The sequence below is a fragment of the Tachypleus tridentatus genome, chromosome 7, assembly GCF_004210375.1.
Source record: "Tachypleus tridentatus isolate NWPU-2018 chromosome 7, ASM421037v1, whole genome shotgun sequence".
In the NCBI taxonomy this organism is placed as follows: Eukaryota; Metazoa; Arthropoda; class Merostomata; order Xiphosura; family Limulidae; genus Tachypleus; species Tachypleus tridentatus.
In genome coordinates this window covers 144,163,312-144,183,845 of record NC_134831.1, presented here as the reverse complement: position 1 = coordinate 144,183,845, position 20,534 = coordinate 144,163,312, and the positions used below count along the sequence as shown (strand labels likewise).

Genomic DNA, 20,534 nt, shown 5'->3' with positions numbered 1-20,534 from the left:
GCATTCTTATTTTTCTTCTGCCAATGTCAGATAGGTGGAAGAATTATTTTCATAAATATGGATGAAAGGATTTTCTCTATCATACAGTTAATTATCAGTTGCAAGGTAGATACCTAATTGTGTAATTTATACTCAGTTTCTTTTATGTTTACCTGTATTTAGATACAGTTTAATACCAATTTTTTTCCAAGAACATTAAGTCATTCTCTAAAAACAACAAAAAACTTGTTTTTGTTTGTTCAATTTTTAATTTGCATCTCCAAATGTTTGTTTCATTTTATTTATAGCAACCACATTAGAAAGAATTTCATTAAAGGGCAAACAGCAGGTGATCAGACTATGTAAGTTATTGAAATTTTCTAAATGGTTGTTGTTGCTGTTCTTACATAATTTCAAATATTGTATTTAATAAATATTTGATGAGGAACTTACTACTAATTAACTCAAACATACAGTAACAGCAACTTTTATAGGAGGGAAGTTATGATTTTAAGGTAACAAAGTTTTCACTCATAGTATCAGGTCATCGTCAGTTAACAACTCTCCAACTTTCCTTTGGCTCTTGATCAGCAAAACTTCAGTGTCTCCTTTAAAGTCCACTTTGGTTCATGAATAACTTGAAGCATTTTAAACTGTGATTCATTTTAAAGTTACAACTGAAATACGACCCCATTTGTTAACTTACTCTGTGTGTTGTACATATTTTCCCCAACTTTGTTAAAGAAAGCTCGTTTGTCTTTGAACACTTTCGTTGATAGTGTGGAACTTGTAAAAAATAAGAAAATTGTGTATGTTTTTACTTTTAAGCACAATAATTTCACATGTTCAGAGAGCTTTTAGTTTTGTTTTGTCTTAAAAGTATCTAAGCTATGCTGAAAACTAGAAGATTCTAAAGAATTTTGTTGAAATTTTAAACCAAAAGAAAAAAGCAAGCTGTTTAAAATGTAGTCATGCTTAAACCTTTTGAATAAATAACAGATGTTGAGAAATTAATCTAAACTGGAATTTTTGTGAAAAAGAACTGGATTCACATAGGTAGTTTTACAGACAGTGTACACATTTTCAGGTCACTGCAGGTAGTGACGGGTGAAGACTTGGATAACCTTATTTCTCATTCTGACTTTGGTGATGATCCTCAGTCATGTGCCGATATAAAGGAACCTAGTTACTACAATGAAATTTTTCATCCAGCCAGAGAGAGTGAGTAGTGGGCTTTCTTGGGTGTCTAGAATACAAACTTATTATGCATGGGTGAGGTCAAAATGCACCTGCTACAAAATTTTACAGTGCCAGTTTAACCTATTATGTATTTCATGTCAAGGATATCAACTATTTATTTTACCCCTACATTGATAATTTAATGACAGTGTACAGGGATACTGAAACAAACTGTATATTCCTTTTAAAAATTGTGGGAATTATGCAAATGCAGTATTTTTCATATGAACATCACTTTACACTCTTGACTTATCAGATTTCTGAGACAATTACATTGTCAATTCACAGACATATCTTGAGTACAAATACATCTGTAACACATCTGATTTTTTTGTGTACAACATATTTAGTACAGTTGCACAGTATATATGGAATTATAGTCAATATTCCTTCTACAATGCATTGAACCAGTTCACTTACAGTTAAACAGCAATATCATGACTAACTTCTATCAACTACTTTTATCCATTAGGTCAAATAGTTTTAAATGTCAACCTTTTTGTGTGTATGTGTAATATCAGAATTCATGAATAGATTACATAGTTTTTAGTTTTAACAAAAATCTCAAGATACAGCCTTTTCTTTGTTTTTTTTAACTGTCAAAATTTACACCCATAAGTTTGTATTAAAGTGTGTATACATGTTTTTCTGTGTGTATACATATGTACACTCTTCTACTGTCACTAAATCATTTATGTAGGGTTAAAAAAATAGTAAATTTGACACAGAATATCATGCTTATTATTCAGGTTCATAACGTTTTTTAATAATTTATACTGTTGTTTTCAATTTCTATAAGGCCCGCCATGGCCAAGCATGTTAAGGCATGTGACTCGTAATCTGAGGGTCGCGGGTTTGCATCCCCTTTATGCCAAACATGCTTGCCTTTCAGCCATGGGGGTGTTGTAATGTGACGGTCAATCCCACTATTCGTTGGTAAAAGAGTAGCCCAAGAGTTGGCAGTGGGTGGTGATGACTAGCTGCCTTCCCTCTAGTCTTACACTGCTAAATTAGGGACAGCTAGCACAGATAGCCCTCAAGTAGCTTTGTGTGAAATTCAAAACAAAGTTTTCAATTTCTACTATGAAAGAGGAAGGAACAAATGCTCATTCGACAAAAATTGGTATAAATAAAATATACTGTTACTCTTATCACAAATTATGGAGGACTTTTTTGTCAAAAGTAGAACCAGTGGTCATAAGGGTTTATTATCATTACCTTATGAATATTAGTACATATATTAAATATGCTTGGTTTTAAAACTTTATAATCTTAACCCTTTATGTATGTTGAAAGTTTATGAATTTTTTCCAGAAAAACGTTTTGTGTAAGAAAATATGCTAGTGAGTTTATTTAGCAGTATTAGTGATAGCTGCACAACATTCTTCTTTAGATAGGTTCAATGTATAATTACTTTTTAAATTATGCTTTAAAAGTTTTTCATAACTAGTTTCAGTGATCATTTTGAAATGCTGTATGTTTTTAAACACAGTTATGCACATATATTTTACAAAACTTCTCTGATCTATTATATATATTTTATTGTCATTGGATTAAAAAAAATGTTTAAAAGAATTAGATGCACCTTTTTCAGTGCAAATGTATAATTGTACACACACACACACACTGGCTAAAATACTCAACTGAATGTTTTAATGTTTATTTATTTGACAGTAAGTCGAACTCCTCCCAAAACAAAACCTTTTCAAGCTCCACCAGAAGGTACTGAAGATCATTTCTTTCTCTTCATTTTTTAATTTAAACTGGATGTTTGAAACTAATGATTTTTATGCCTTTTGAACACACAAATTTAAACATATTTATTGGTACAGATGTTTCTATTATATATTGCTTTGATATACATGGTTGGTTTTATTTTTAAGAGGAATTGCTGTTAATTTCAGAACTTACTATTGAAGACTTGTAACCAAACATGGTATAAATATGAAGGATATTGAATTTTTAAAGATTTTTTTAAACTTAAAAAATTTAAGTTCTGATATGATAACTCACTTTCACAGAAAGGAAAGGCATCTTCTGCAAGACTACTTGACTGTATATGATATACATATTTACTTAACTTTCTTATCTAGACTACCCTTTTCATAACAAAGAAAGTGTTTTGCCTAAATCTTTGGCTCTTTCTTGCTAGCTTTTAAAAGTAGGATTTTATGGTAGCCTATTGTACTCCATTAAAAGACCTATATAGTTGGTGGTCTGATGAGGGGTCTGGACACTTTTTATATACTTCTCAATGTGAATTATATCTCCCTCCTCTTCTTCAAGTAGTGCATGAGAGACCCTTGCCACTTATCAGTTTGTAGTTATTTTAGGAGCCATAGAGGATCCTTGCTGGTTGGGCATAGCACAATAATGGTTAGTAGTGGAGAGATAGTGGCACTGTCAGTGTAGTGTGGGTCATCTCTTCAACACCATAGTACATATCACTTGTGCCCTCCTTCTACATCAAGAGTCTGCTCACTAAAGATGGGTGAGCACACCTGGTATGGTCTGATAGTGTTCCAGCTACACATGTTGGTTAGCCAACTGCTTGTGTACAAGTACTGAGATGGTCATGTTCTGATTCTGCCTATTCCTGCTTATTTGCTTCTTTCCCCTTTCCCCTAAAAAAATATACATTTCCAGTGAAAAGTGTCCCTCAGTTGAGATAAGATGTGGTCTCCCATGGGTGTGCTTCTAAAGAGCCTGTGTCATCAGATGTCACAATCAGTGGGCTTCCCTTTTGGCTTTTGGTGCTTTCTGAAGGAAGCACTGGCTCCTCTACCATTTCAATGTGGGATTCTGTCTTTTCTGTGTGAAAAGGTGAAATATTGTCTCAAAAGTTAATCTTTTTATAATTTGCAAATATATTTTTGATAAATACTTCTACAAGAACATTTCAGCTCATCTTCCCCACTTCCAATAAACATTTTTTTATCTTGCTATGAGAAAGAATGATGTTACAGTGCATGTAGGTTGTGTTTCCCTCGTATCAATGGAGGACTGTTACTGCACGATTGTCATCCTGTACTAGCACAGTTTATGTTAAACACATGAAATTGGATGGGAGTTTCCTCACAATTAATGGCATACAAAACTCTTGCACAGATGTGTGAGGAAGATAGCTTTTCTGAGTAAAGAGATGAATATCTGTCAGAAATAACATTTACAGCTTAGGAAAATATTAACATTGCATAACTTCAAGAACTTTTCTAGATTTCCCAAATTTGTGGTCAAAATAATGTAGTAATTGTGTCATCCAGTCCAGTCCAGTTCCTTTCAAAGCTACTTTATCTGTTGTAGATAAACTTAAATCTGTTTCTTTTTTTTAGTATGATATATTTCCAGACTAACCAGTTGTCTTAAAAATAATAAAGTACATATAAACAGACATTTTTATTGGGGAAGAATATGAATATACATAATTAATTTTAAGCTATTTGCACTTGATATTTTTTTCTGAGAAAAATTTAACCTCCTGCTTACAATTAAAGAATTGTTTTTCATAATGAATGTTCTAATGCTTCAGATTAGGCATTGTAACACTGATGAACTATACGTTCTTTTTTATTTATATATATTTTTCTGTTTTTATTTTATTATGTAAAAAATATTTGATATTCATTATTCTTGTAATAGTTCCCTTATGTTATACCTAATGTTTTTACAGAAATTATCTTTAAAAATAATGACAAAATATTTTTAATTATTTTTATTTTTAAGATTTCATTAAGCATTTCATATGTATCTGAAGAAAATAAAAATATATTTTACTCTTAAAATGTTAAATGATTATAGTTTCACAAACTTGGCAATATTTTGTAACTTGTGTATTTTGTTGATTCAGAGAGTTTTACTTTCTGTTTATTATAGATATTCTTAGTAACAGTAGCTCAAAGTTTGAAATAATCAAACCTCCAGAAAAGACTACACCTACTCTCACACCACTGCCAGAGAATTCTTTCAGTCCCATTGTAGAAAGGTGTGAAAACGTATCTACTTCCACTTTAATTAGTAGCACTTTGTCTTCTCCTGGTCTGAATACAACATACACCAAAATTACAGACTTCAGTTCTTTAAACCATAGCCCTCTGCAGCATTCTATAAATACATCATTAACAAATCATGTTCAACCATTGAAAAAACCCATGAACATAGTGAGCAAAACCGTGTGGAATTCAGAACCCTCCTCTGTATCCATAGTTAGACCTGTACCTATAGTACCTGAGAAAGATGTCCAACCAAGAAAAACAGTAATCTTTCCTGAGCAGACATATGGAACCACTTCTGGCTTTTCAGATTTTAACACTTTATTCCCAGACAATCAACCACAAAGAGGTATAGGAAATTATGTAGACTTTATACCAGCTCAACGGGACCATCCTGTGGGACTAGAGCTAGAAGATTTCCTGCCTGTGAGTTACATAGTTAAAATTACCTTATACTGCTCTATTATTTACTTCTGTTTTGTTCTTCCCTTCTTAATTCTTTATGAATTTTCTTTTTGTAACCAAAATAATTTTTTAATTAATTCTCCAAGATATCTTTTCTAGAATAACAACTCACTTGATTATTTTTGACTAGGACTTCTATTCTAACAATCCACTCTAAAATTGTAACAGTTTACATCAAGTTTTATGTAATTTTACTGTTTTATTTCTTTTTGAAACTGGTTTAACTATTTAGCCTGCATAACAAGTTAAAAATCACCTGGTGAATGCATAGCTTAAGTTGCAGTGTTTTATAGCAAAACACAAATTAATTGTATAGATGCCTGTTTTTCTATTTAACCTGCTAAGATTCTGAGGTTTACATTTTGATTACTTTTATAGCAATATATAAAAAATATGATTTAAAAAAAAAAACTTGTTCCTTACTTGGGTCTGTGATTTACTTGAGTTGATTTTTATTTATTTCTAGTATTCTATTTAGGTATAAAATAATAACAGATGCAAAGCATAGAATGTCCTCTAACTAAAATGTGTTATAATTTAACTGACTTTCTAATAAATCCATGAATGCATTAAAATAAATCTCTTGGCAGGTTAAGCTAGACTTAGCAATATCAGATTTAAATCTGGATGTTAATTATTTCTAAATCTGTTATAAGAATGGGTGAATTACAGTCTTCTCTTCCTATTGGCTATGAAGAATATAGTAGCAAGCATCAAAGAAGAGAATTAGATGACTTGGTTTGATTTTGTGGGTTATACCTAAGTAAAATAAAGTAACTGGAGACTATAAGACTAGATTCATTCTTAGCAATATGTATGTATAGTATAAACTTGCAACTTTGATTTAAACTCAGAATCTCAAATAAGGGGAGGAAAGACCATCTAACTTCTGCAGTTCAGAGTGAACATGTGTTGTGTTATAATTAAAATTGTAATATTTACTTTTCTTCAAATATTTTCTTTCTAGGAAAGTAAGGCCTGTATAATATTAAAATTTAATATACTAACTACATTTAGATACGAGATTTATTCACATACATTGATAATAAAGTAGTTCAATTAAATTTTTAACATAACTATTTTAAAGGGTAGTGAAATGCATACTTTTACCAGCAATAACAATTGTGCAGTAATCAACTTCCTTGATTATAAGACTGGTGATAATAGCAGTTGATAAATGAAATACCACATTTGAAGTTTTCAGTTAGATTTTGTGTTTTATAAATACAATGATTGTAGATTTTTCTTAAACAACTGCCAAATTCATAAAATAATTACATGCTGACAACGATTTCTTGTTGGGTTAGCACTTTGTACATTTGCATTGCTCAATAAACTATTGTAATACAGTACAATTCATTTCTAGAACTGTTTGGAAAGTTAAAAATTATTTATGCTCTATATTTTCTCTCTTTTTTAATGGAAATAACTTTGAAAATGTTCTTAAATGTTTTGTAACTATTATTACAGAATTACATAAATTTATTGCATATTCAGGAATCACTTCAGTTGTGTGTACATTGAAGTGGATCTTGATTATTGATATTAATTGAAAGTTTGTGATTATAACAACAAACAGATTTTAATCAACATTTTTTTTTCTCAACATGAGATTTTTAAACTAAACTATTTTTCTTAAATTTATGTGAAATATTAAAGGAATTTATTGCATCCTCCCATCATTTATTTTTTTAACTCGTTTATACTAGTTAGATGTTAATTTTTACAAACAGTGATATTAATGTATTAAATATGTTACATTAATATTAACTATTATCTTAGAAGAAAATTGACAGAGATTAAGAAGTCCATGCCATTTTATTTTAAAATTTCTTTTCCATTGTGTTTTCTGAAAGGATCTGGTTTTGGCCTTTAATCTTCAAATTAGTGATTTGTTTTTATACCATTCATTAACACTAGAGTTCACATGATGCATTATATTGAACAATTTTACCTCTTTGCTTGTTACAACACTCAGTGAAAGGAACTGACAAAAATAATTTAGTGAAATTACTAATTTTTTGTATGAAGTATACTGAAAACTAGAAAAGTAATTAGTCAGTTTAACTACAATACTGATGGTATTTTTATTTGCAATTAGGAACCCTCTGAACAACAGTCATGAACCTACAAGCAACTTGGTGCCTAAATAGTTTAAAAGAATATGATTAAAAAAGGTTATGGGGTCATAAATTCCTGTTTACTCCTATGAATTCTTTAATGATTATCTGCAATAATTATTCATATTAACCAACATTTAAAATATTTTAAATGCACTTGAGACATAAGTTTGAAGTTATTTACAGCTTATGTCTACTTTTTTGGCAGTTCTAAGTAGCTACAATCATGTGAAAAAGTTAGGACACCCTATGAAAGCCTGTGTATTTTTGTAACATTTTTGGATATATAGATATTCAATATCAATTTTAACAATACTGAAGATTATAGGAATATAACTAAACAATTAAAACTGAAGAAAAGACTTTTCAAGATATTCTGTAAATGTAATTCTACAAAAATGCACATTCTAACTGAGGAAAAAGTTAGGACACCCTACCCCCTAACAGCTAGTGTTACCCCCTTTGGCTGAAATAACTGCAGTGAGACGCTTCTTGTAGCCATTTATCAGTTTCTGATATCAGTCTGAAGAAAGTTTGCCCTACTCCTCAATGCAGAATTCTTTCAGCTGTGAGATGTTTGAGGAATTTTTTGCATGTACAGCCCATTTCAAGTCACCCCACAGCATCTCAATGGGATTAAGATCTGGGCTTTGACTCAGCCATTCCAGAATTCTCTATTTCTTAGTTTTCAGCCAGTTTCTGGTGAATTTTCTGGTATGTTTTGGGTCATTGTCATGTTGCAGGGTCCAGTTCCGCTTCAGCTTTAATTTTTGTACAGATGGTCTCGCATGATCCTCAAGCACCCTCTGATACACAGTAGAATTCATGGTGGATTCTATGATTGTGAGCTGTACAGGTCCTGCTGCAGCAAAGCAGCCCCAAACCATGACACTTCCACCTCCATGCTTCACAGTTGGTATGAAGTTCTTTTCCTGGAATGCTGTATTTGGTTTACGCCAAACATGTCCTCTGTTCTGGTGTCCAAATAATTCAAATTTGGGCTCATCTGTTTAAAGAACATTATTCCAGAAGTCCTGGTCTTTGTCTACATTCTCTCTGGCAAACTTCTGTCCAGCCTTGATGTTTCTCTTAGATAGCAAAGGTTTTCTCCATGCATGCCTCCCATGCAAGTTAAACTTGTGCAGTCTCTTTCTGATTGTAGAGGCATGCACTTGCACTTCAACAGTAGCCAGAGCCTGCTGTAGGTCCCATGATGACATGTTAGGGTGTTTGGAGACCTCTTTTAGCATCTTGTGGTCTGCTCTCGGGGTGAACTTGCTTAGATGACAAGACCTGGGCATGTTGGCAGTTGTTTTGAAAGCCCTTCACTTGTTGACTATTTTCTGGACAGTGAAATGGCTGATTTCAAAATATTTGGGGATCTTTTTAAATCCCTTACCAGACTCATAAGCTGCTACAATTTTCTTTCTGAAGGCCTCAGACAGCTCTTCTGCTCTCACCATGGTGCTCACTCTCACTTCAACAATCAAGAGCACACCAAACTAAATGTCTGAGGTTTAAATAGGGCAAGCCTCATTCAAAATGCTGAGTGACGATCTTCTAATCATGTTTACCTGGTGTGATACACCTGTGTGCGAGTTGAGCCATTTCAAGTGGGAATAAATGGGGGGTGTCCTAAATTTTTCCTCAGTTAGAATATGCATTTTTGTAGAATTACATTTACAGAATATCTTGAAAAGTCTTTTCTTCAATTTTAATTGTTTCGTTATATTCCTATAATCTCTTAGTATTGTTAAAATTGAGATTAAATATCTATATATCCAAAAATGTTACAAAAATACACAGTCTTTCACAGGGTGTCCTAACTTTTTCACATGACTGTACAACAAGGCCTTATGGTTTTATCAAAGAGGAGTTCAATTTCAACAATGCTATTGAGTTATTACCTTTTGTTTCTCTGCTGGAAATCATATTTCTGTTTTAAATTCAAATTTTCATCTTGTAAAAACCTTTATCCTAATGCTTTCTCCATATAAAGAGACACTTACAGAATAGTCTTCGAATTGGAGGTCAACCTCATCCAGAAATGTCAGAGGCAGAAGCCATGTCTTCTATCTTCAAGGGCCACCAGTCAGTAATTACAGTTTTCCAACATCGACGCAAAAATCTTCTAATTGTTTTAGCTCAATGGACTACAAAAGAACCACAGGTATGTTTTAATTCTGCACATGCTTGATGGTAGGTAATGTGAAATACAAGGTAAACTTGCCATTAAAAAAAACTCTTGAGAGTTTGAAGTATGAGAAGTAATATCTGGGGATAATCTAATACTTAATGTTGAAAATGTAAATGTATTTGTTTAAAAATGCACTTCACAGTATCCAGATTATTATCTTTTGAAACCTCAATTAAATCCTTTTATAATTAGTATCTGTACATTAATATGCTTGTACATGCTGGCAAATCCTACGAAGTGATGTTAACTATAAATCAATTTTTAAATAAACAGGCTAAGTTTGAAGGTTTTCACTATATTACTATTAAAGTGATAGATAGTAATAAGTTTTAGCTCTTTTTCATACTAATCAATAATCTAAAAAGAGTTACTTTTATTTAGTACTAGTTTAAGTTTTCTAAATCCCAGTTTTATAGAACTAACATTGCACACTAGACTTACTGTTTTGAATGCATTGTTATTTTGCATGATGCAGTGTTTCTGTTATTGGTTTTATATTCTTGTTCAAGTTTGTTAATACCATCAATGGCTAAAGAATGAAAGGTGTTAAAGTTTTTGGTGCTAGATCATGTAACAGAAAAAAAAATAACCTTACTATGATTTGCAAAAGATACTTATCTACTAATTTTTAACAACCAAATATTCTAACAAGTGCAAGGTTCAAAATTTGGAATGATTTTTTTTTTACCTGAGTGGAGAAATTTAAATTATAACACTTATATAGAAAGCATGTGTGAAAGAGAAGTATGGTTGAAGTGTTGTTTTATGCATAAAAACATCACTTTTGTATTGAGAATTTCTGGTGTCAATGTTTTAACATCATGATAAGTTTGAACTTAGAACATATTTAGCCCTGTTATGATCAAGAAAACTTTGAATTGTTTTTGCCATCAACAAGAAAAAATATCCTCTTGAAATTCTATGAGTGATAACCTTTTTATTTTTTTATTGCATTTAGACTGCAATAGATGCTGCAATCAACATGAATGATATGGCTCTTATAGTGGACATACTGAATATCATCTCTCTAAGGGCGTAAGTACTCAATTGTTAAGGGATTCTCTGAATATTTTGAAGACATAAAGTTTCAAATTTTAATAGACATTCTGAGTGCTCACATGAAGGGTTTAGTAGACTGCTATTTGTACATTCTAGTGTCACCACTGTAACAAGTACGTTTTAAAAGTGTATGTTCTGAATATCTTTACCTCTGAGAGCTAAGCATGCACTTGTAGTTTTCAAACTTGATCTCATCATTTAGCTTGCTTTTGAAATACTTTCATCTACTGGGTAATTAATTAGTTTATATTGGATGTTTTTATGTTATTGTATTTAGTTCTTAATTTTTAAGGAGTTGAACATAATGCCAAACAACTTTATTATTCTTTCCATAACCATGTTCACTAAACAGATTTCTAGTATTTAAAGAAACCTCTGGTTGTCATGTTGAAAAGGACACCAGTACTTATTTAATATGAACAATTTGATTAATGTCATTATATGTATTTCATTTCACTGATGACTTCAAACTCTTGTATCAAAGGTTTAAAAAGTGGTTTTTATTGGAGGTTCTGAATCTCTTTGTATTAAAGAAGCTGGTATTTAGCTATAAATTAAATTATCTGTGTGGTGCTATTACATCAGGATTGTGATTATTGCCATATTTAACATCATTAAGTTTTAAATGTTTAAATGTGCATTTTGTTTTCCTTAATATCACTACAGTAAAGTTGTAATTACATGTACAGACTTGTATCATGCTAGGATCTTTGTGTTAGATTTATAGTGGATGGACTAAATGTGGAGATGCAGAGATAGTTAAAATATAGAATGTATTGAATGCTACATCATCATAAATTAAAGCTTAATAATTTAAATTGTTCCCTGTATATATTTTTTACCTTTCAGTAAAAAATATTTATTAGTCAGAATGTAAGTTACAGCTTAAATGATAAAAAAATTATTATTTTCATTTACCATAATAGTTTTGTTAGTTAAATACCTTTGTTGTCCTTAAATTAAAATTCAGTTATCTTAGTATGCTTTTGTGTGGCCCATTGCACTTGGTTTTAGATTTTCAAACCTCCCTCATTAGATTGATAATTCTGCAAGGTAATACCTTTTTTATACACAGAACTCACTAGTTTTCATGCTATGAAACAAAAGTTCTGCTCTTTGGAAATATTTATTGGCAGAAGTATTGCATGGACTTGGTTTTTATTTTAGGCAGCTTTGGAACCTGGATATTTGTCAGCTGTTACTGCCTACTATTTTGGACTTGTTACAGAGTAAATTTGAATCGTAAGTATGTTAATCATGAAGTACTGTTTATTTCATTCTGCAATACACATTACATCTTAGTTAAGCTTTCTTATAAGCTATAATGCAATCAAAATGTTATATAAAAGAAATCAAATTTAACTATTAGAATTATCAAATTTTTATGGCACTGTTAATTTGTGCATTAGTTGCTCAGAGTTTTATTTATACAGCTTTTTGAAAGTTTTGAAATTAAATATAACATACAGTAAACTTACCACCCTTCCATTGTTTCATTACCATTTTTCTTGGATCTCATTTATACTGGTATTTAATGATTTATATTAGTTAACATTGCTGTGTAAGTAAATTAATTATTATAAGTAAGTAAAATAAAGTATATGTAAGATAAAGAACTATTAATGTGTACAAGTATTTGAAGTCTTCAGTTTGAAGTTTGTGAACTGAAAATAACAAATATATGTGGTGTTATCTGTTTTGTTTCAAAGATTCCAAAAATATGTGCAGGTGTTGTCAAATGAAAATTTTGATTTGTATAGGTATATGTCAGTGGGATGCAACAGTTTAAAATTGATCCTGAAGAATTTTGCAACTGTGATAAAAACCAATATAACAGCGCCACCTGGTGTAGGAGTTGACATTAGTCGTGAAGAAAGGTATTAACTTGTAGGAACCTGTATTTAAAAAAAAATTGATGCTTTCATCGTAATCTACAAAACTTTGTTACAAAAGTGTAGGATAATACCTCTATGGAGATTTGCCTAAGCCACAGTTATGAATTTTATAAAATATTGGTAACTCTGATTAATGTGTTTATGCAGTACTTATACTTGACCTTTCAGTTAAATACACAGTGTGTGATTTATCATTTGCTTTTAACTCACAGAAAAAAAATTAAATCTTTATTTTAATCTTTTTTTTTTTTTTACTGTATGTTCTGCGAATCATACTAATTGTGAATTAAGATTGTTGGGAAAATTATACATTCTGTATATTTCATTCATTATTTAATTTTAAAATAATGTGTTTCCACTTACATATTTTACTTCCTAGATACTTATAAATACAATGTGGCAAGAACAAGTGTTAACTTTTATGAGAAACTGTCTTATGGTTGATTCAATGGACATAAAAGTCCCATTTTAACACTTCAAATATACCTTAACTTCTGTAGGTTTCAGATACAGAAATTAGTTAAATTCTCCAAGTAGAGTATTTAATTTTATTATAGTTGCAGTAACAAAATATGTGAAGAAATCTTTTGGTTGATTAACAACATTAAAATGTTATATAATTTTAAGCAGTTGAGAGAAGAAAAAAGTTAAAATACAACATCTTGGTGTGTAAAATATTTAAAGTTATGATACTTTAGTGTGGTATATCTATGCTTGGTGATTGATAGTATTAACTTTTAAACGTCTTAATGTTTACAGTTGTATTCTTTAATAAATGATTTAAGCAAATGATAAAAAAGTTTAAATGGATAGTGACTGCCAAATCAGAGTGACATTTGAAGATAAAAGAACATTTTAGAGGACTAATTTACACTAATATTTCTATGTGAGCTACTTTTGTAGGTTAATTAGTTCTACAAGACTCATCTCAAATATCACTTTGAACTAGCCTGTTATAGCTCATTTCATCTTAATTTCTTTATGTACAGATAGAGTATTTATCAATAGTTTTTCTGTGAAAGTATAGAAGCATGTATAATAACACATTAACCACACTATATTTGCTATATAAAATACTGACAAGACCTTTTGCCCAATATCAGGACTCTTCAGGCTGGTTGGAATGTAATTGGCACAGTAGTGGTTAACCCTTAAATGAGAGCCATTATCAGTTGATGCTGCTTCTACTTACAACATTCCACTGTTTAAGGGCTAAGATGCTACTTGCATAATCAAATTGCCAAAACAAATATGACTATTTTGATTTCTCCAAGCCCTTGGCTGTGATTTCTTTAGATAGGGAGAGTGGGAATCTTGTTAATTTATTCATGTATGATGATGATGCATTTGGCTGTCTTAAGAGAATCAACTCTTTAAGAGTTAAGATGCTACTTACATAATCAAATTGGCAAAGAAACGAGTGTTTCAGAGTAAGCTTGATTAAGTTGAAGTGTAATTTTATCATTTTTATTTCAGTTACTTCAAATCGGAATTATGATAAGGATTTGTTTATATCTATATACACTATAATCTTTCAGATACAACAAATGTGTTAGCTGCTACAATCATCTTCTCTCCATCCGATCATTCTTATTGAAAAGACAAACAATGCAAGGTAAACTGGGACATTCTTTCAGAGAACTCCACTTGTTGATGCAAAGTCTGGAATGAACATTATAAAGAAGAAAAAGAAATTAGTGACAATACAAGCCTAGTACTAACAGGATATAAAGTGATTGTGGATTGTGTTAAAAGAACTTATGTAACACTAACATTTTGAAGAACTATACAATAGGTAATGATCACATTATGTAAAAAGTAATGATTTTGTAGATATTTATGATACTTTAATGTTTTACCTGTCTGAAAGTGGGTGTAATGTACATAAAATTTGTATTGTATGAACTTCTGTTGGAAAAATCTGTCATCATGTTCAATATTTTCATTCATGAGACAATAATATACAAATTATTCAAAACTTTTTGAAAGGTACTGGCATAAAATTGTAACTAGAAATTTCACTTTCTCATTTTCTGTTTCTGTAACAAAATCTATACAACCAATTATATGTATTCTGTTAATTTAGAATTTCCTCTATACATGAAAATGGAGCATTTTGCAACTTTTGTTTCTTTGAATACTTTCACCAGCAAAAAAGTAGAAGTTATTAATTCTTTTAACTTGATATGTTTAGCTTTAGGCTTATTTATTTTTAAATAAATTAGTGATTCACCATACTTATTAGTTATTTTAAGATAATAAATTATCTTCATAAATATGAACATTTGCTGTGTGTTTGAAAGATACATATAACTATTATTTGTTCTAAAATATTTAGAATCAGTCACAAGGAACAATGTTTTTGTTATCATTTGTTTTATGGAGACTTTGTATACACTTGTATGTTATTTCATAAAACAGATATTTAGAGACATACAGATTCATTCTCCACACTTTAGTTTATGTTCTTTATGAAGAATGTTAGCTATGTACAAAGTAACTGGTGTATACAGTAACTAGTTATTAATTTTAAGCAGAAGTTGGTTTATGTATTAGGCATCAAAAAATTTGATTGGATGCAATGAACAGGATTATCAAATTTAGTTTATTTTTTTAGAATTTGAGTAGGAGTATTTGAAATTATTTCAGTTTCTTGTTTTGTTTAATTTAATCACATTCAAACAGAAATGTGAAAATATTTCATGTGATTGTTATAATTGCTACATAGTGATATTGCATATGGAGCAAAGAATTGCAATAAAGCAGGATAAAAATTGAACATGACCATTAACTTGGCAAACTACAGCCTGTTACATTTTTATCATCTTTTTACAGTCTACTAGAGTAATTATTATAACCCACATAATTCTTATAGAAGTATGCTAGTCAATACAAAAAAGTAGCAAAGTTGTGAAATTCATAAGCATTTGAAATTTTGTAACTTATGTCAAACATAATGGTGTAAAATATATTGAGAGAAAATGTGACTCAATTTTAATGTACCTTATTAGTGAGGAGTAATATGATATGTCCAATATATTAAATGTTGAATTATGTTTGTAAGAACTTTATTATCATGAACAGGTGTTGGACTTTTGACTTTAATGAACTATTCCAGCCTTTTTCTAGAATAGAACAATGTTTTGGCTTCTATTTCAAGGCTTTTACAAGTCAACCTTGAAACAACAAATGGATGTGTTAATGAGTTATACTGGCTGTTACAGAGCCTACTAAAACTCTACAGTGTGCATTAGAACAATAGAAGCTGTTCTTGACAGATCTAACTGTTCAACAGGAACTGAGAAGCATGTACTATGGGTTGTTTGTTACAGGAATGGTTACTTAATAGTAATTAACAGGAGCATGCAGGAACTAAAAGAATTATTTTTTCAATAATCAAAATATCATGGTACCTTGTAGTAAATTTACCTGTAACTTACAAAGCTCAATTAAAAGCACCTCTGGTATTTTATGTGCTTTATAAAATTGGACCTGTGATTTCGTAGAAGACATTCCAATTTGTGTAATTATCTTCTGTAATATAGTTTTTATGTGATTGCTAATTTAGTTTTGTGTAAATGAAAGATTGTTTTTGTAAGTTAACTATAACATAAATGGCTAATCAGTTAATTTAAATGCTCTCAACAAGTGTTGGTAATCACTTACTAAGTAGTATATAGTTAACCTAATTCAGAATAGAACAAACTGTTTTATTTTTGAGTTTACAATTCACAGAATGCTCACTAACATAATGCACACAAATGAAAGAACATACTGATTTTAACTACATGGAATTTGCCACAGTAAAAACGTTTTTTTTAATTAACTTCTCATAAAAATAATTTCAGTATAAACTAAGTAAGAAAACAGTGTTCTTTAAAGAAGCATTAAGAACATGTTAAGTATTGGACTATGCTGATTAGTAAAAAAAACTTTAGTTCTGTTAGACTGATATTAAGTAAGATCAGTTTCTCATAAACATCAATGAATAAAATAATGCAAGTTTTATTTTATATAGGGGAGGGGTGAACATTACTCTTTCAGATTGATAACTTGATAATAGTTAATCTAAAGAAAAAATATGTATTTCAGTTTAACTTAATTAGGTAATTTGAAAAGTAACTGATCAGACACAATTGAAATCACCTCCTGGTAGTGTAGTAAGGTTTGTTTTAAATGGTGAATGTAGTTAAGTCAGAGAACTTATTTTAGTCTTGTCCAAGCCATTTAAATAGAATAGTGATTAACGTAAGCAGTGAAAGACATGTCTAATTTCTGTGAAGGTTAATTGATCTATTTAATTGGAATATTTTCAAGTTTCTTCTGACATAGCTGATTTACTTTTCTAAAACATATTAATGTGAGTTTGTGTTTATTTTCTCGTTAAACCATAAAAATTTATTAATGGAACAAAGAAAGAAAAGGATAACCTACATTTGTACTATGTTTATAATCAGGAAAAGAAAAAAAAATCTAAATAACAATGTTTTAACATAAAAATAAAACTGGATAATTAAAATATGGAAGTTTAATCTAGCATTTGGTATTATATATAAGCACTTACAAGTATATTTGCAGTTAATTGAGAAACTTTCAGGTTTGTTTATGTTGAATTTTAAGGGTTATTTTAAAAATAGTCCATGTTTCATTCATTCATTCTTAAAAATAATACAAGTTAAGAACTTTACGTTTTCAAAAATAACGAAAATGCCATATTTTGAGTTTGTTTAAAATGCATTTAAATGATTTTTTGTTGTTGGAAAAGTTTTTATTTAAAAGTAATATTTCAAAAAACAAGTTTGAAGTCATTCAATTTAACCTCATCATACAAGAACCGTATTGTTTAGAGCAAATGTGCCATATGTTTTACAAGAGCAAACAAATTGCTTTCATGCACTTTATTTATAAATAAGAACATAGAAGAAACTAAACTCAACTGATCCTACTTTCTAAAGTATATTTATTTGATTTTATTTAGTTCAAACAACTCAAGCTTTCATAGATTAATTATTATGGTTTTAATTTTGTTTTCTGAACAAAAGTTTTCATAATGACAGCTAAGCGAACATTAATCTGGAGCAACTCTATACATTATCAGTATGTGGTTATTGGTGTCGTAAAATATATATTATTACATTTTAATATTTTAAATTGATAAACAGAAATATTAATTCTGGACACTGTGTCAAATCCTTAGGTATCTTAAAACGAAAATATTGCAGTTTTATCTGTTACTAGATAAACAGATTCAACTCTGAGAAAGATATTTTACAAACTTATGTAACTCAGAAAGACATTTTTTCAAAATGATTTTGTTGATTTGTATGATCACCGAATATTTTTGGTTCCTAATTAAATTTGAATGCACATTGCTGAGACTTTTAAATTAAATTAGTAACCCTAATCTAACATAAAAGTTTTTATTTTAAATAAATGTTTGGAGAGGCTCACTTAATAATAAATGTATTTGCTCAGATTATATTACTACAAAGAGCAATATTTTGTTTATTAACTAAAATTATTACTGTTGTTCAAATTCCTGAAAATAAATAAATGGTTCTTAATGGTGCTAATCACATAATTAATAAATTTGTTAATAATAATAATAGATTTTGAGCTCATTCACATTTCACTCTCTAATGTATCATGCCAGAATATATTTTCTTCTCCCTAGTTTGAATTTTTAAATAAATTGCAGGGTTTGAGTGAACGTATATTATTATACAAATAAAGGTTTGTGCGTCTATAATTGTCGTAATTTATTTTTCGTCAGAATACTATAAATACAGTTCTTTTTTTCATATATTTGCATTATAATAACAATACGTTTTGCTAGATTCAACCACTTAAATTACTCATACAAATTATGAATATATAAAAAAATACGTTAAAAATAATTAAATTAAATGTTGAATTTTTATATTAAAAAAGGGAGAGATTACGTTAAAAATGTCATTCAAATATTTTGGAGAAAAATATTAATAACCATTTTACCTTCACGTTCACAATTCAGGTTTTGTTTATATTGCGTGCTTCCAGATGGGGACGACCTTAAACTGATAAGAGGTTGCGGTTAGTGGAGTTATTCGAGTCTTTCGAAACTGATTTCAAATTAATATGAGAAGAGTAATGCTCGTTTTGTTCTATTTCAGTTAACGGAAGTTACAAAAACCGCAACCATGTTCACTAAACAATTTTTACGCAATGTTTTAACCTGATTAGACTATTTGCTTTCCTAACATCACGGAATGAAAACCCGTTGTCTGTTGTGCTCGCCTTTTCAAGTGCATTATAATACTATCATTAATCTCATTTTCCGTTTGCAAGTAGTGGGCTGTTGTTGATGTTGACTAGTTCCCTCTAGTCTTATGACTTCAAAATCTTGGGCACATAACCCTCGTGTAGCTTTGCGCCAAGTTCAACAAGCAAACGAACAACATTTACGCTATTTGTGTTTTTATTAGAATTATTGTCCTTTGCTCATGCGTCGTATGACTGTTTTAATGTGATGTGATGAGGTTATACAAATAAATTCAATTGTTAATCTTTCCTTCTCTTTTTTAATCAATCTTTTTGATAAATTTAAGTACATATTTTCAAGATTAATATTTGCCAATTGCAAACTGATAAGTTATAAAATATGCACAAATATATAATTTTTATATATGGTATCGTTATTTGTCTTTTACACATCACGGTTGTGATATTTCAGGCAAAACTGATTTACCCCAAGTGTGAATAAGATATGTACGTTATATAATGGGATATTCACCCAGGCAGTATTATGCAGTATCTCAGAAACTTTAGTTTAGGCTAATTTCATAGTGTTCACATTTTCCCTATTAAATATTAGTTTTTTTTATTTTCCCTTTTCTTATTTTCATCTTTCAAAGCTCTACTCAGATAAGTGGTTGAGTCTAACAACGCAAAATGCATATTTTTCTTTATATTCATTAGCCTCAAGATTTTGGCCAGCAGTGTACACGAATATTGGGTTAGGCCAAGCAAACTATATTAGCAGTTTATAGTTCAAGTTTAAAAAGCAAAATATGAGTGGAGAGTTATTATTTATTACCAACTTTACAGCACAAAGTTACTAAATTTTATGAAATTTTACCTAATTAGAAAGCGCTTAGCGTCACGTGTTGTTACTTTAAGCGACTAATTAAAGTTTCCATGACGTTACTATGAATAAAGTTATTATCGCTGTTGTCACCCCCCCCCCCTCGCTAGTACAGCGGTATGTCCCTTCGGTGGGCTGAGCAGATAGCCCGATGTGGCTTTGTTATAAGAAAAACACACACAAAAAACACACCCCTGTTGTAAAGAGGTAAAACGGCCACCATATATTTTAAGGAACCAGGTTGTATAAATGATAGGTCTGTTCCGAAAAATAGAGTTGCGATTCTAATGCTTGCATTGGTTACTATTGAGTGTCACCTTCTTACTTGCTGTGATTTGTTGATGTGTACTGACAAAGTGTGATGATATGTAATCAGAAACATCGTGAGTGTGAAAAAATGGTGCAACCAAAAATAGATAATAGATAACTGTTTTGATAACATGAAAGACAATATGCTCTTCTTTATCT

At 30.1% G+C, this 20,534-nt stretch overlaps 1 protein-coding gene and 1 long non-coding RNA gene across 7 annotated transcripts in view; one reads left to right on the top strand and one right to left on the bottom strand.

Moving 5' to 3' along the window:
- The window catches only part of LOC143256806 (katanin p80 WD40 repeat-containing subunit B1-like), a 75,510-nt gene extending 56,818 nt beyond the window's left edge, over positions 1–18,692 (top strand). For 4 of the 6 annotated variants that reach the window (XM_076514499.1, XM_076514500.1, XM_076514501.1 and 1 more), the window contains 9 exons: positions 288–341; positions 1,067–1,200; positions 2,893–2,940; positions 5,092–5,633; positions 9,792–9,962; positions 10,948–11,024; positions 12,216–12,290; positions 12,809–12,925; positions 14,482–18,692. In XM_076514499.1, the coding sequence (XP_076370614.1) occupies positions 288–341; positions 1,067–1,200; positions 2,893–2,940; positions 5,092–5,633; positions 9,792–9,962; positions 10,948–11,024; positions 12,216–12,290; positions 12,809–12,925; positions 14,482–14,614 (1,351 nt within the window). In that variant the 3' untranslated portion in view covers positions 14,615–18,692. The remainder of the gene's footprint in view (positions 1–287; positions 342–1,066; positions 1,201–2,892; positions 2,941–5,091; positions 5,634–9,791; positions 9,963–10,947; positions 11,025–12,215; positions 12,291–12,808; positions 12,926–14,481) is intronic. The other 2 variants (XM_076514504.1, XM_076514502.1) reach the window with 1 other exon arrangement.
- LOC143256807 (uncharacterized) lies at positions 12,300–20,123 on the bottom strand. Its single transcript, XR_013031500.1, has 2 exons — positions 18,938–20,123; positions 12,300–14,605 (listed from the first exon to the last, which is right to left on the bottom strand). It is a non-coding gene; the product is annotated as an uncharacterized LOC143256807 (long non-coding RNA).
- Between the last annotated feature and the right edge of the window lie 411 nt (positions 20,124–20,534).